This window comes from Amblyomma mixtum, chromosome 3 (assembly GCF_055824585.1).
Source record: "Amblyomma mixtum isolate Tamu chromosome 3, ASM5582458v1, whole genome shotgun sequence".
Lineage (NCBI taxonomy): Eukaryota > Metazoa > Arthropoda > Arachnida > Ixodida > Ixodidae > Amblyomma > Amblyomma mixtum.
The window spans coordinates 398,761,257-398,778,176 of record NC_143014.1 but is presented as its reverse complement, the minus strand read 5'-3'; the positions used below and the strand labels follow the sequence as shown (position 1 = coordinate 398,778,176).

The window sequence follows — 16,920 nt, the reverse complement described above, 5'->3', positions numbered from 1 at the left end:
GTATCGGCTGTTTCTGAACCCCCTCTACAACTAAGCGAAGCGCTCTGGGGCGTAAAATTAATATTACAGAATTTGTATTGTTAAAACCTGCTAATTAACTAGGCGGAGCTTAAAAACTCCATGAGTAGGGCCCCATGATGGCAAAGAATATTTCATTGGTTTCATCCATCCAAGGTATAGCGATATTTTAAAGCTTTGGCTTTACACGTTATATGAAACAGCCTGTACAGATCGTTCTAAGTGCATGAAATAACAACGACCGAGTCAAGCTGTAAACAGCTTCCCATCCAGTGCATTAGGATAGGAAAGGAGGCGCCGTTTATTGCAAATCATTAGGCGAACAATTCCCAGCGTCATGCCATCTCTTCTTCCAGGAACATGGAATCGCCGTGCTCCGTCTGGTGCCTGCGAATCACGGGGAGGACATAACCATTGAAGAAATGCATCCACCTCCAGCAAATGCCCTTCTACTTGACGGCATACAGAATTCGCCAGCCAAAGAGTACAGTGAACCATGTTTCTACACAGCAATAATACAGTCGAACCATGCCAAATGACAACACGCATGGGACATATGCCTAAAATTTCATTCAAGCGGAAATTTTTCGTGAGTGAAATGTGCCCCGAATGGTGAACATTTCTTCGAAGAAATATCAATGAACTTTGGAGTATGGACAAAATTTTTGCTTGCATGTTTTCTTTTTTCAAATGATGGGTTAGACATTAGAAACATGAACCACCCTGTGATATTCCTGAATGACCGATAAATAATTTATAATTAAATTTCTTCTAGCACATAGTTACAGCCATCGTTTGGTTGGTGAAACGGAAACAGCGTCAGTTTCAGTTTCACCAACCAAATGACAGCTGTAATTACATGTAAGTTTAGGTCATGTGAGGCAAGAAAAAAACTGCAATATAACTGCTGATACATAGTTTTAATTCATCACAATGTTTAAGCCAGCATGCTTAGAACACGCGTCACAAGTTACAGCCATCATTCAGTTGATGAAAGTGAAACAGCATGAGATAACAAATGCCATTATAAGCTATTAAGCAATTGTACATGAATAACACGCGTAAAGAGAAGAAAACATGCCACTAAATGAGGTGTCTACATTCCTTTAACTTCCAAGCTCAACAGTTTTCCTGCACCATCTGATGCCTCGGCAAGCATCGTGCCATCACTGTACAAAGACAGCAAGGCAGCTCTTTTCATGCACACGGCTGCACTGCTGCGTGACTTCAGCAACCAGCTCACGTCACCAAGCAAAGTCTAGATGCGCCTTACAGAGGATGCAAATTGGGTGGAACCAGTAAGGGCTGCCACGACTTTCACTTTTGTAATTGAACTTTGCACTGTTGAGCTGAGGATAGCTGTAGATTCATTACTGGTTACACTTTGCTACCTGGATAATACCGGGAGAAGCATATTGTTTTGAGTGCACAGTCAAGCTCTGAAGAGTACTGCCATCTTAACCCATTAATGGCAGCACCGCAGTTGTATTCCTCCCACAAGCTTTGATGCTTCTGCTTTGCATACCAGGGAAGAAAAGGGAATCAGCTGAAAACAGTTCCTCAAGGCCACTTTGGAGTTGCTTGTTGCCCACGTTCGACAGAAATTTCGAGGCACAGGCTATCTTCCCATGCAGTGCACCCCTAGAGAGCCGAGCGCTAAGGCCGGGGGACTGACCGGCTGGGTAGACCGGCGGCCGCGGGGATCGAACCCCTTACCACCTGAAAGCGAGGCGAGCACTCAAACACGAGGCCACGGCTGCAGTTTTGAAGTTCTCATAGCAGAGGATTTTTTACAATCTTCCTTGATTTAGGGGACATTTCACCGTAGGGTAACTCGTTGTTCAACTGTAATAAAAAAAAAAACGTCCACTATATGCCGCGTGCTGGCTAAAATGCCATTTGGTAGTTTGAAGCTCCCGTGTCTTTCATGTCATCTGGCGAGTTTGCCAAATGTACCCAACACTAGTTGTCTACTGAGCCGGAGTACCCGGGTTCGAACTCGACGGTGGCGGCCACATTTCGATGGAGGCGAAACGCAAGAGGTGCCCGTGTGCTGTGCGATGTCAGTGCACGTTAAAGATCCCCAGGTGGTCGAAATTATTCCGGAGCCCTCCACTACGGCACCTCTTTCTCTCTTTCTTCTTTCACTCCCACCTTCCTCCCTTCCTTTACGGTGCAGTTCAGGTGTCTACCGAGATATGTGAGACAGTTACTGTGCCAATTCCTTTCCTCAAAACCAATTTTCAAATACTACATCGATCAGGCAGACTGAAATTAATGCACCTCCTGGCCAAGCCGCTCATTCGTTCGCACTTCAGTTTCATAGAGAGGTGACATAAAAGGTGGATGATTTTATTATCACATGAGCGCAGAGCTTTCTCATTCTCTAAAACATAAGGCCAAGTAGCGCATCACCTATGCCACACCAAAAAATGGCAGAAATAAGGCCAGTAAAAGTACTGGCAGTTCACCCCCTAACAACAGATGTTCCTTCCATTGCGTCTTTGGCCCGCCATCGCACCAGGAGACCCCATACCTGGGTTTATTTTGTGGGAAGCAAACACTGCGCTTCAACACACCATTAAGACCCAATGCCAAATGCCACCCTCATGTGAGATCTGAGGGCAAATAGACCATTGCTTGGCCAGGAGATCATATCTGATATGTGTAACCTTCGGCGATGCAGCACCCAACACCACTGGCTGACAGGAATGGTTTCGGCAGCCTGGCTACAACTGAGAAGGCACTCTTTCCTTGAGTTTACACTAGACATGACACAAAGGTTAGCTAAAGTACCTTCAGATAATTAGTTAGCACTACAATTTCCCCACAGTCACAGAAACACTGCAGCATCCTATGTACTGAACAAAAGCTCCAACAAAATATTATGCACACAACCTCTCAAACTTCTGATAATTTGGGAACCCCTTCAGCTCACACAGGGGGCTTTTTAGACCATGCAGATTTTCTTTTAAGGGGGACGCAACTTTCAAAATCTTGAAAATCTAAAAAAACAACCGAATTTTAGAAAGCACCAGGTTTCGTATCTATAAGTCTTTTCAATCATATCCCAAACAGCTTTTCCCAAAAACAGCCCAGAAGCGATTTTAAAAAATGACATTTGTGACCACAGGTAGCAAAAAATTGGCTCAAATCTCCATGAAAATGCCAGTTTTCTCAAAAGTGTTTTTTGACCCGACTGCTCTGCTTGCAGAAAGCATAGCATGACAATGGCTTTGTGGATTTTCACGCGATTTGTTGCACTGTGTTCCTTAATAAACTCTTTATGCAGTGCCGTTTGTATATTTCTTAATTACTCCCTCTTTTTTTGACTGTCGCTAATCTGACATGACGATAATGAGTGCATTATGCAAGCGTGCATATAACATTCTATGCAGAAAAAAAAAACATCAAGCTGCTGAAAACATTTGTAAAATGTCCCTGCACCAACTATTTTTTCGGGTAAAACTAAACAGTGACTGCAAACTCCTATCATGTGTTGTTGTCACGCCAGCCTTTCTGCAAGTTTGGTATAGCAATGAAGCATATAAAAATTTATATCAAAATTACTTAAGATATTTTGCTTTGGTTATATCAGGTTTAACGTCCCACCGTAACTCAGGCTATGGGGATGCCGTAGTGGAGGGCTCCGGAAATTTCGACCACCTGGGGTTTGTTAACGTGCACTGGCAGCGGCCGGGATCGAACCCGCATCTTTCGGGCCAGCAGCACAGCACCGTAACCACATAACCACTGAGCCAGCACAACGGCAGTTAAAATATTTCAGTGAAATTTTGTATTTAAGCATTAAGTGGACATCTCAATAAGCATGCAAAGTTCAATGCTCTACACTGAAAAATAAAAACTTCACCTCCGATTGCTGCGTCCCCCTTCAAGAGAGGCAATATACACATTGGTACAATCTGTGCAAGTGGACTGCATGGCAAGGTGGGCATTATGTGCATGAATCCGGAATTGGAAGCTGCCAACGTCGGAGGCGAGTCCAATTTTTCAAATGTCTGGATCGGCATCATGGTTCAAGATATCGAACATGAAATTATGTGTGCGAATTAAGTCAGTGACGAAACCAAACATGCAACCTGGGCCGGAAGTTAGTACAGAAACATTTCATGCCGGGGAGATGCACTTAAATGTTGAAGCACAAACCAGCCTTTTCTTAAGCTTCCAGACAGTGTCTCATCTCTTGGTGCGTCCGGAGTAAACTCACGAGTATCGAGTGAGAGACTGGCCTGATGCCCCAAAAAATGCTTCGTGCTTCAGCTTTTAAATGTGTCCCCTAGGCATGAAATGTTGCTACACTACTTCCAGCGCAGGCCGCAAGTTTGGTTTCGGCATCGACTCATTTTGCACGCATAATTTCATGTTCGATACCTTGAACCACTATGCTGATCCAGAATGTAAAGAAACTGGGCTCTGCTTCAGTGCTGATTACCTTCCATTAGTGGCTTATTTTGAAAATTAAATACAAAAAGGAAGCGCAAGATTTTTGCTGGCCACGCCATCTGCCATCGTAACTAGAAGCACCTCAGCTGCAGCCAGCAGAAGGAAAGGGGCAGTGAGTAGAAAGGGAGGGGGAAATAAAAGAGGGGAACATACAGCGAGACAGGACAGGGGAAGGCCTTCTATTGCACAACATAGTCTTAGGCCCTAAAAGCAAAATTAAGAATTTGCTAATCTTAGTTATATAGTTGTCTTTTAATTGCACTACATCACAGAAGTAACACCTGCCTTGCTGTACAATCTAGCTGCACAGATGGCAGATGTACCTCTTCACAGCATTTTTGGCTTTGAAAATCTGCATGAAAGACCTGTACATTGTAAAAAGAAAACTCCCTGTTTACAGGATTCAAAACAGCAGCGAAGATGAGAAGCTGATCTTCACAGTGGTCTTTGATCTGGAGACAGAGGAAACCACAAGAGGTAAAAGCCGAGTGGCAACTCACTTGGCACACTGTTCGATGATGAGCTGGGCAAGCTCATGGATGCGTGAGTACGGTTTTGGATTCTGCATCAGCTCATGGAGCATTTCCAGACCACCCTCTTCACGCACCAGGGGGCAGTACTTGTCAGCTGCATGGAACGGCCAGAGCAGAGTACTTGCCCATTTCTGCTGACAGGCACTCTGCAAGACACTGCCACACACTGTAATCCACAGGCAACTCTACACTCTGGAATCTGCAGATGCAGTGCCAATTTTCTCACAGCAAGCTCCCAGTTGAATTCCCTGTCAAACGGAATTCACCACATGGAAGAGTGGTTGCACCCACAGTGAACCATCTTCATTCATGTTTTCCATAGTATAGAGCTAAACATAAGACCCACAAAATATTCTGCAGAGCTGCGCAGCTGGCCAGAAAAAGCTGCTATGTCCTAAGCCTGCCTCTACCATGTCTCCATGGCTCAAGTGGGCATGTGTTGGGCATGCCTACTGCCATCTGAAGGGGCGTGGCCATGCAGTCATGGCAGAGTTCCCTGCATGTGCTTTTAGCAGAAAGGCTGCATTTTAGAGTGAAAGCTCTACTTCATGACCAAAGCTGCAAAAGTGGATTCATCGCTGAAGCCTTGATCTTGAACAAATAAATCAATAAATATTGGCACCGCAGCGGCGCAAACAGATCAGCTCCACTGGCCACTGCACAAGAGCACTGTGCTATCATCGCAGCCAATCATGCCTCGTATTAAACTGCAACACACTCTCATGCTGTGAATTGCAAATCAGTGTCTTCATCAACTTCGATCTGTGGTGCAAACAGATTAGATCAGTTTAATATCGATGAGAGCATAACCTGAGTCTGATATCATTGCCAGGCGCACCGACGATCCAGCAAATTAAAACCATGAGCCAACCAGGGTAAACACATGCTTTCGCACGTCTACTCAGTTTAAATGCATTAAAACCCTACCACTTTTTTCATTAGACTGCAAGATATCAAAAGGTAATTACACAATGTGCCTTATTTTGTCAAACATATTTGCTTGCACCTGTTTTGAGTAAGGATAATCACTGCACTTTCAATGCAACCTAACGATGCACCCTCTTCAGGCTTCGCAGCACTCAAAGACAAGCTATGACAACAACAGGCCAGAACTTAAACCTTGCAGTGGGTATTCGATGAGACGAATCATTCTTTTGCTCGCAATCTGGGCTACAACATGCTGCATCACTGTCTGTACCTGTGATAAACGCTGCTCTTGGATAAACCACAGGTCAACCTTCTATTCAGGTTTCACACACAGGTGGCATATGGCTGCAGAGTTTTGACCAATACCAAGTTTGCTAATGGTATGCCCCCAGAATGTCGAAGGCAAATCATTACTTTCATGAGCAGATTCATGTACTCAAGCACAATTTCACACCAAAAGAATCTTGATGCCTCCTGTCACTACAGGAAGCACCTGCTGAAAGGAAGAATGTGGAAGTTGATCTTCCTACCATCAAGTGGCACTTTGTTGTTTGAGGCAGAGTCCCAACGCTTGTTAAAAAGGTGCTTTCGCCTAAAGGTGCTGTCCTAAAGGTGCTTTCGCCAAGATGTTGGGGGTCTGATATTACATGCCTTTTGCACATTTATTGTACTCTAGTATGCTCTTGCCAAAATAATGAGTTCAACTAGCTAGGCTGCCCTACCTAAAGAGATTGGACCCAGTACATAACTGAGGTCTGCACTATTTAATTGGCGCTTACAGGCCAACACCTATAAATAATCTCTATGTAGAATGCAATGAACCGCCCCTCGCATATAGAAGAACCATGCTGACATGCACATACGTCTTAAAAACCCATTCCGTACCAAAACATCTCTGCTGCGCTGCCCCATCGTTACACAGTGCCCATCCAAACAACTTTTCCACAACAAACCCAAGCAATCAGATCGCTCCTCCTCCACTTTGGAAAAAAAATTATAAGAATTAGATATCCCGAACACACTGTCCAACATTGCCCGGAGACCTGACCCACTGCCACCTTAGTACAGTTTACCTGCTGTATGCAACTTCAAACTGACACACATTCACAAAAACCAAACCCCACAGAAACATATACAGCACAGTTTTTCACAGTAAATGAAAACCACGAAAATTACACAGGTTTTTACACAGATGGTTCTAAAGCAGCACTCTAACTCTATGTTGGGAGTGTGGTAATAAAAGGGACGATTGATGGCATAATACCATCCCTCACAAAGTTCATGATATCCGTTGCTTTGACAGGCCTGCTGGATGCTGTAGAGTCCTTTCAAGGAAAATTTTTGTCTAAGCGCGAAGACAAAATTGATGGTTCACTGAAGTTGGCACTTTCCCTGCTTGAAGATGCCTCAAATTGTGAACTGGCAGTAGCCAAACTAGAAATAGCAAGCTTCTCTTCTTCTTGTCAGGTATAGCAGGTCATCCCGGTACTCTGCAGAGTTGCTGGTATTTTCAAGCATTTTATTTACAGTTTCTCCGCATGCTTGTAGATCCTCCGCAGTTCCGGAAATGTTGACTACCCCATCAGTCTACAATAAGTTGCATATGTAATCCCTACAATGTAAGCCATAAGCAAAGAAGCTTGTCGCAACAATGAAGGAGGATGCAAAAATTTGTTTTACTCATGATGGATGAAATTCACTTGCTGCCTTATTTTGATTATAAAGGAGGAGCAATTGTTGGTGCGGCTAGCAATAGCCCTAATGCACCAAAAACAGGACACGTTTTTATGACACAAAGCCTGCTTTCGTGTCAGAAGAATGTCGCACACATACTGCCAGTAGAGCGCATCAACACACAGCAGCTTCACACTATTCTGCATAGCATCATTACTCAGCTAGAGCATGTTGGGTTACATATAATCGCAGTCATAACTGACAATAACTACCGCAAAACAGCGTCACTTTTTGGGGCACCGTGCAAACTTCAGAGTGTGTATCCACACCCTGCAGACTCTGAATGCCCTCTTTTTTTTTTTTCTTGATTGATCCTGTGCACTTAATGAAGTGTATAAGGAATAACTGGATCAAGCAGTGAAATGCTGGAACATGCATGTTCTTTCCTAGCCTCACAGGGCCTAGCGTAAAGCCACCTACACTTACAGCTTCAGTTAATACACTTCGAGAACTTCACTCAAAAGAAGAGGGTCAGCTGATTAAATCTGCACCAACATTTACAACAAAATCGCTTAATTCATCGAACATTGAATGACAGAATGTCAAGCTTGCGCTAAAGATTTTCAGCCTGTCTACGGCAGCAGCTCTTTGAGCATGAGGGCATAGACTTCAGCTCGAACTTGTGGTTGGTACTGCACAGTTCTTAGCAGTAACAACAAAGTGGTGGAGCATTGTAAATGTAAAGACATGCAACAAGGGCATTCGACTTCGTGATGAGCTGCAGTCACCGATTAGATCAGTGACAAGCCCAAAGGTCCCGCTCCTGTTGAGTATAGTGGAGTGGCTAGATCTGTGGCAGTCTCTAAAATTTGACACAGGCATACTTACAAGAGAGACTCACAGTGCCCTCCATCTCAAGACAGACACCTTAGCAAAGGTAACTAGGTATTGCCTAGATGAAACACACTTTGATTATGTGCTTTTAGGAAAGTTTCAAATGGATTGTTTGGAAGAGAGGTTCGGCTAATACTGCCCACTTTCCATTGTGCAATACAGTCGAACCTCGTTATAACGAACACGGATACAGCGAATTATCGGATATAACGAAGTGAAAGAAAAGTTTGGTTGGACATGCTTTATTTCTATGGGAGTTCTATCTGTATAACGAAACGAAAAATTCAAAATTCGACACTATATCGGTTATAACGAAGCAGTTTTGTATTCACAGCGCTCAAAATGCGCAAACAAGGAGGAAAAAATTTCAAAACACGCTAAATTTTGATCTTCTGAAACGCCCGCATCTAAGATGTGTTTGAATCACCCGCGCTTCCGCACGCCACGCCATCTAGGGAGAGCGAATGAATCTAGCATCAACGGCTGCGTAGCATGTGACTGACACGTGATTGAACCAACGCCCGTGCTCCCCGGCCACCCCGCCGGCACGAATGCCGACTCGCGCGCTATCTCCGCGCTATCTCTATGATCTCTGCAGTCCATTCTGTAGACGCCGTCGCGGAACGCGTCGTAGCTTACAGCAGTTTCGCTTGAAACGAAGATAAAGATCTTCAGGGCGGCTGACAGCGGGCGTAAGGAAAAGTCATTGCCGCGGACATCGGTGTCGCGCCTAGCACTCTATATCACCCATTTTGAGCGCAACGCAGAAGGTTGCAAACGTCCTCTCTGCAGGCGTTGTGAAGAATGACAGCAAGAGTATAAGGCTTTGTCACCACCAGGATGTTGAAGATGCTTTGTTTGCATGGTTCAAGGACGTTATAGCGCGTAACCTGCCTATGTCTGGTGCCGTCCTTCAAAGGGAGGCGAGAAGTCTGACTTGCGTCTGAGGCCACAATGACTTTTATGCAAGCAGTGGCTGGCTGCAGCGATTTAATGACCGCCGTCGGATTGTTTGCCACATCTTGTCTGGCGAAGAAGCAGCCGTTGGCGCCGAGAACTGCGAGAAGTAGGCAGAAAGCTTCCGCATGCAACTGGAAGGCAAGCGGACAATTTCGGAGAGACGTGATGGCGTCAACTGGCGGTTCCGAACGTTACGTTCGAGGAATTCATCTGTGCAGATGACAACTTGGCTGTGGCGCCCGAACTGACCGACCAAGAAATTGTTGATCAGGTGGTTTCTACAGATGATGCTACAAACAGCAATGCATGTGAAGATGGCGAAGTTGAGGGGGTACCTCGGGAACCTACCTGTGGCCAAATCAGTTGACATCGGGAAAGCACTGCTCTGTGTTGATTTCGTCGAAAAATTTAACCTGTCAAATAGTGTGAAGTGCCGCCAACGAAGATTACGTCGTTTTTTAAGTAAATTAGTTTTTGCACCTGGCCAGCATCCCGACTTGTGAGTTCGCTCTTGCTTTCCAGTACGAAATGCAAGGCGAGGTTTGACATGCTTATACCACGCGTTAAATTAAAAAATAGTGCATTTTTTCAACCCTGTGCTGTCCATCCTAAAGTGCCTTTACTTGGGTTTATTAACAGACCTTTTCTGCCGGAATTTGAGTGCATGCTTTTATAACGAATATCGGATATAACGAACGAATTTCCGCGCAAAATGCGACTTCGTTATAACGAGGTTGGACTGTACCACATTTCCATAAGACAAGCCTATGAGTCTGAGCGAAAGCTTTGTCTGAAAAATATTCTGGAGCTCCCAGAAACGGAGGCAGCAAACGATGTTGTACTTGACAATTTTGACATTGAGGTAATAGACGATGACTATGACAAGAAGGTACCAAATCTCCCAGCAACTACCTATGCTGCTGGCTACTGTGCCCATGCTGCATTCAAAAAGCTTTTGTGCATGGCTTGCAAAGAAAATTTAATACTAGAAGATAACATTGAGGTTGAAGGTGGGAAATTAGTCAAGGCCATGACCCATGGAGGTCTCAAGTTTCCACAGCCTGCCATAGTAAATGCTGTTCTTACAGCTGAAATAGTTCTCGACAAATTGAAGAGCAAACAGTATGCGACACAATTTCATGCACTACCAAATCAAAAGGAGGCTCTCTTGGCACTCACACATGATGTGATAAACGACGGCATTGACTTTAATGTGTGTGGTAATGAGCACGCTCCACAGTTGGTAATGCACTATGTCCTAATTGAAGCAGCAAACATGCTTCTAAAAAACCTTTCTAAAAGAAGAAATGATCAACTCATTGTTGAAAAGACTGCAAAAGAAAAAGAGCAAAAATTGAAGACATTGAAGAACTGACCACTCTTTTTGCTTGTGACTGTTTTTGTTGGTTATTTGTCTATGTCAGAGTTTCGAAACCGATTTTCGTGTTGTGTTTTTATAACTGCATCTTTTCTTGTGTTTGCTGAGCAATTTTTGGTTGTCTTTGCTTACTGCATTCTATGATTCAGTGGTATAACAGCTTTGATTACCTCCTACTGGCTCGTAATTCTCTTCTGAAAATAAAACTTACTTGCGAAAGTCTCCTGCATTGTTCATTTTAAATAAAAAATATTAAGAATGTATCTTCATACATCCATGCCTTGATATGAAATCAGTAATAGTCCGTCGAAATGCAACTGGTTATACCTTCAAGGAAACAAAAACAAAAAACATTCAGTTAAGCACTGCGCAAGCAAAACACGACTGAAAAAAATAAAAGTAATTTTCTTTTCAAACGGCACAATCGCACGGAACTGTGTGGGAAAGCCATGCGGGCGTGGAAGCCAAACCTACAGGGTCGTCACAGTACGGTGACGTCACGAAACCGTGGAGAGGCCTTAAAAAGTCTAGGTGGTGTTCGTCTGGGGTGGAGGCAAGATGCGGGGCGGATAGTTTTCTCGCCTTTTTCTTCATTCGGCGACGTGTCTGCGGTGGCGGTGTGTAGTCATGTGACGCAATATTACCACCTTTTCCCCTTTGGGCGGCTTGTCGCACAATTACATGCGTAAAACACGAACTAATCGTGCTTTGTCGCATCCTGTGCTGTACAGTAGAACCCCGTTCATACGTTTCTCACCGGACCGGGAAAAAAAACGTAACAGCCGGGAAAACGCAACAGTGAGGAAAGCACCGAAAATTAATGAAAACAGTGCAGCTTTGACTTGAAACAATTAATTTCCGCAAATTGACCTTAGGACTTTAAAAAATCGAGAATGGTGGATTGCAGTTTCTTTCGCTCGCTGGAAAGAACAATGCGTTTCTCAATAGCAAAGGCCGCATTGCTGTCAGCGTCGCTTTGCGGTGCGGCCACACCGCACGCACGCAGCAGTGCTGTGCAGTTCACGCGCTCACTGCAGTCCACGCTGAAGCGACGTTGTGCACAGCGTCAAGCACTGAAATGTTCGTAGGCTGCTCGTCGCGCTGCTCCGCGTAAGCCGCCCTGGCTGCCTGTCGACTGCGTTTAGTACGTCCAGCTTTTCCTCAAGGGAAAGCCCCCTTCCGCTTACTCAACGCTATCACGCCATCAAAGCACAATAAAGATGTTGTTGCGACTGAGAGAAGGATGAAAAGGAAATTGCACGGGCCCTGCCGACTGGCTCCAGCCGAGCCACCACCGCTGTCACTTGCAGATAGAGGAGAGTTAAAAGATAAAAAGAAAGAGTGAAAGAAAAGACGCACTGATAAGCAACCGCAGCCGCGCGCCTCCTCCTCACCGCCTCCCACGATAAACATCGCGGCGTTCGGCGTGTGAGGCAGATAGCCATCTAGTGGCGGCCTCTCCAACTCGCGTGCTGCTTCTTGCAGCCAGTTCCGTAGCCAAGCCTGGCCAAGACTCGTCAAAAATCAAAATGCCGGTTGGCGCGCATTGCCCGGTTGGGTTCGGGGAGCCCGGTTGCGACGTATCATGCGGGATCGTTTCCTCGGCTACGACGTAACAGCGGGGTTCCCAATACATTGGATCCTATGGAAGCTATGCCGGGACCCGAAGAAAACGATGTAACAGCCGGGAAAACGTAGCAGTGAGGAACGTAACAGCGGGGTTCTACTGTATTATACATGTGGTCGAGCGGTATTTTTGTGCAAACAATGCGATTGTGCACACATTTCTGATCATCGAGTCCACATATTTCTACCACATCATGCTTTCGTGGCTTTCTATTGCACAATAACACGTGCAAAAGTTTTTATCGGGTACGTGTCCTGCCGTCACAACTCCCTTCAGCATTATATACGTGGCCTTGTGTATGGCGATGTAAAAGAAATTAGCGTTAAGTTAGCCTGTCCCTACGACTGCACTGGATGTGTGCACATAGCCAACTTGATGTAGAGAGGGGAACTCAGGTGAGCGAGTGATATGCATCGTGCCAGCTCTGCCAAGGCTCATTTGGTGGCCCCGAGAGGGAGCGTGAAAAAATAAGCTGGCAAAGCAGCTTTGAGACTTGGAGGGCCTCGTGTAGTGCTGGAGATGACGGGGGCCCACTTCACATGGGATAGTGCCTTGCGATGGCCTCCATCAGTCGGAGAAAGTGGTCATGGCAGCCCTGTCCCCCGTTAATAGAAAGCCGCCAAAGCCACCAAAGGTAAGACTCCGTGAGTTCTGGTGTCAGCTTCCACCCGCTTCTCATCAGACGGGCCTTGGTCTTCTTTCTGCCAGGAACTCTTGATGTTCTGGGTGTGGCCACCAGTTACTGGGTCCACAAAGAACTGCGAGTGGTTTATGGTGTTGTGCGTGAGATTCAGGTCCACACCGTTGCTGTCGAGCAGCCCCGGCACATAGTGATAGACCGCCCACTAGTCGCTCATGACCATGGTCCCCGGCCAAACGTTGGGGGCGATGATGGCTCCTAGAGTTGCCGCGTCTCGCCGAGCGACTTGAAAGAGGTGCAACTCTTTCGTGGTCACCCAGATTATCCCAAAAATCCAGGGGCCACGGTCAACTACGCCGCCGCAGTTGTTCTGCCAGTGCGGTGCCATGCTGTCACCTGCCAAAAGCCGGTCGCTGTTAGCCTTCTGCTTGCCCCTCATGAGGCAGTCGTCCACTTGTACTTGTCCACCAGGTCCACCAATCAGGCACTGATCTGAGAACTCAGCGCAGCAGATCTCGTGGACGTAGTTGGTCCAGTCAGTGGAGGCCTGCTTTGAGATCCCGTTGTTTTGCATCTCTCTGGCGACGGGGGTCTCCTTTGCCATGCAGAACGTGAGGTACAGCACAGCTGAGCATGGCAGTTTCACTTTAGGGTGGCCTAGACAGTACTTGCGGGCAAAAAAACTGGACAAATTACCTCCGTTCGTGTGCAGATCACCAGACCCTTGCAACGCAGCGGTGGATTTGCGAAAGTTGCTTTCTGCATCTACTGCACCAAAACTGTGCTCGCCTACCCTTCGCTGAAGCGTGGCAGTATGTCACCACTTCCCCATCGCAGTTCGGCCAGGCGTCATTAAAGCCGAGCTGGCCACAAATGCCCCAGTACTCCGGCATCGCCAGACGGCCTGCCGAGCTTGTGGAGGGTTGGGGTCACACGGCTAATGACTGAGGTGCGAGGCGCAAGCTTTTCACAAACCCTTCTCGGACCATTTCGCCATCCAAGATGCAGCCCATCTCACAGAATTTGGGATCCCAACGAATCGACGACATTCTCGAGAGAGCAAGCACGAACACTTATGAAATAGCCAGACTGAAATTGCAAAAGTGACTCAAGAGGCTCTGAAGTGAATCCAGTGTACAAAATGCAGTACTTATATAAGTTCTGGGCATGGAGCAGGGAGAGAGTTAAGGAGAGTAGTCCTTGAGAAACCACGTGACTTTCGGCACACTTCTGTGCAGCGGCTTGGATGGAGAGGGCTTCTTTCCTACCTCCATGCACCATTGGTACGCGTCACGTAATGCCGGATGTCTGGCGCTTACTGAAAGCGCTTACAAAGGCACTTACTGAAAGCTGCCATGAAGGATTGTAAGGTGACCAGATAGCTCCTCACTGAAGGTGTGATGCCAGTGGCCGATTGTCTGAGGGTCAAGGCACAACGCAACAAGACAGCTCGCAAAACGGACACAAGAACAGCAACCTGAGCCAAAACAAGAGCGGGACAACCCTTTCCACATGCTCTCACCCGACTCCTATAGATTGAGCACCGGTTGTGCAATGCCACCCCAAACGCGGGTCCATGACAAATCGCAGCCCTTGCGCATCGGCTTCGTCTGACTGCAAGTCCCCTGTTTGGCCCAAACACTGCCACGAACTGAAGGCGTGAAAAGAGAACCTCGCCATTAGACACCCCAGCACTCGAGCCATGCTCTGCATGGTGCGGTTGCGCAGGCTGGCTCTGAGCCCCAGTGTTCCTGTTGCACGCTTTTCTCTTGTCCACTGTGGACTAAGGAGTACATTCTTGATTCTAACCACAGCAGCACAGGCATTCCGCATATTCAGGTTCGCAGCCAGCTGTCATGACACAGTGACATGCCACGTGGTGCTGCCGTGGTGACATGCCGGCTCCCGGTGGCTGTCAGTGCACTGATTTATGCAGGGCCTAGCATTATCACGCCACATGCTGGCAGTCGATTCCATCAGGAAAAAGCAAGTTAACTCATGTAACAAGTGCAAGATACTGCCATTTGAAAAAGTTGCGCTCCAACTGCTGAGGTTTGAAGAGTTCAAACAGTCAAAGTGCGGTACAAAGTGAACTGAATAGTAAATAATATTTACAAACTATCCCAAGTTTCAAATATTCGCACTCCCCTAACTCAGCGGTGGCTCAATATTTATGGCACTCGGCTGCTGACCCGAAAGACGCGGGTTCGATCCCGGCCGCGGCGGCCGAATTTCGATGGAGGCGAAATTCTAGAGGCCCGTGTTCTGTGCGATGTCAGTGCACGTTACAGAACCCCAGGTGGTCGAAATTTCCGGAGCCCTTCACTACAGCACCGCTCATAGTCTGAGTCGCTTTGGGACTTTAAACCCCCATAAACCATAAACCAAAAGTGCCATCTGATAAGAGAACCACCTATACAGATGCTATGACATCACTGCATTGAAGTAGAGAAAGCTGGCTACTAGAAATGTAAAAAATCGACAAAATTTTCTTCCCAGTTCCTTCGAATTCACAAATGTGCCGTGTAACTTGTATCACGGGAAAGAGCGCGTAGCAAGCAGCATGACGTGCACATGTTGGACGTGACATTAGCCATGGACTTACAGCGACATCCCCCATATCTTCAATGAGAATCAACTAGATACGTCGGTCGTATCTTTAGACATTTTGTTCACAATTGCCAGATTATATGTAATTCAAACACTATTGCAGTTTCATTTAATACATAAAGTACTTAGGTTGCCACTTGAAACCATTTAAAAATCTCAACCATATTTGAAGAAAGTGAAAATTGAAGTAAATTCAGTGCTGCTGGCTGCTCCTGCCAGCTGATTCCATCTTCCATACCAGCTTATTTGTCCATTCCATGAAAAGTCGAATCTCTCACCCCCCCCACAATCGCAGTCAAGAACAAAATAAGAAAAGCTGTGGCAGCCTGGTACCCATCTGACACCCTGCAAACCTTTGTATTGAATCCCAACTTGTGCGTGCAAATTTGGAAACACGCTTGCTGCAGACGCCACCAGGGATTCCAAGCTATAGTCTGTGGTTCTCCATGTGCAACAGTACATAGTCACAGGCAATGTGACAATGAAATGGCCGAAGGAATGAACACGTCAGGATCGCATAACAGTTCCAATACCAGTAATGATCCCCGTTTTTTTGTCAACAACACTTTTTTTTGGGAGGAACTGGGACACAAACTCACGGTAGACTTGAGTGAGATTGGCCAGGGCCCACACAGCCCAGTGCTGGGCCTCCGGGGTGTGTTCGCACTGCAGCAGCCGCAGGATCGGTTCAAAGGAGCTGCACAGAAGAAGGACCCCTACCTTAGCACCTGCCGTCACCCAGGCTCAAAGGCATGAGGATCACTGTTTGCGTTTCCATGGAAAAAACAGTGGCCAACGCACCCTGCCGCAGCACTACATTCCGTAGCATAGCAGAGCGTTGCATTAGTATGTGAGCAGATAATTCAGTGGAGAGTGCAATGGCACAAGCAAACTCATGAGCATTATTTCATATGCACGGATGTTCTTAAAGCCTGAGAAGAGCAATACTGAATTAGCAGTGACCTCAAATCAGTGATTTCCCTACATACCCCCTAGGGGGCTGTCACACTAAGGGGGTGTTATAGCAACAAGTTATATTAAGAAACCCAGGTGGATGGAACTGCTTGGAATGTGGTCGAGTATACGCACAATTTCTATGGCAGTTGAGCTCTTTTTTATTAGTAGGAAGTACTTATATAGTCGCTAATGAGCCTTTCTCAGTTTTCATGCCATCCACAACGCAGACCTTGGCAGA

General features: G+C 46.3%; 2 protein-coding genes and 1 pseudogene across 5 annotated transcripts in view; 1 reads left to right on the top strand and 2 right to left on the bottom strand.

Moving 5' to 3' along the window:
* Nucleotides 1–264: 264 nt before the first annotated feature.
* LOC149357316 (protein zer-1 homolog) overlaps nt 265–16,920 on the bottom strand; it is a 130,252-nt gene continuing 113,596 nt past the window's right edge. For 3 of the 4 annotated variants that reach the window (XM_089584531.1, XM_089584534.1, XM_089584532.1), the window contains 3 exons: nt 16,325–16,422; nt 4,983–5,109; nt 265–405 (listed from right to left, as the gene is read on the bottom strand). In XM_089584531.1, the coding sequence (XP_089440657.1) occupies nt 354–405; nt 4,983–5,109; nt 16,325–16,422 (277 nt within the window). In that variant the 3' untranslated portion in view covers nt 265–353. Of the gene's footprint in view, nt 406–4,982; nt 5,110–16,324; nt 16,423–16,920 lie in introns of those variants that run through there. The other variant, XR_016291805.1, reaches the window with a different exon arrangement.
* Nucleotides 10,183–10,845, top strand: LOC149357318 (uncharacterized). Its single transcript, XM_089575388.1, has one exon. The coding sequence runs from the start codon at nt 10,183–10,185 to the stop codon at nt 10,843–10,845; it is 663 nt and encodes a 220-aa protein (XP_089431514.1).
* On the bottom strand, nt 12,594–15,268 carry LOC149357317 (uncharacterized; annotated as a pseudogene).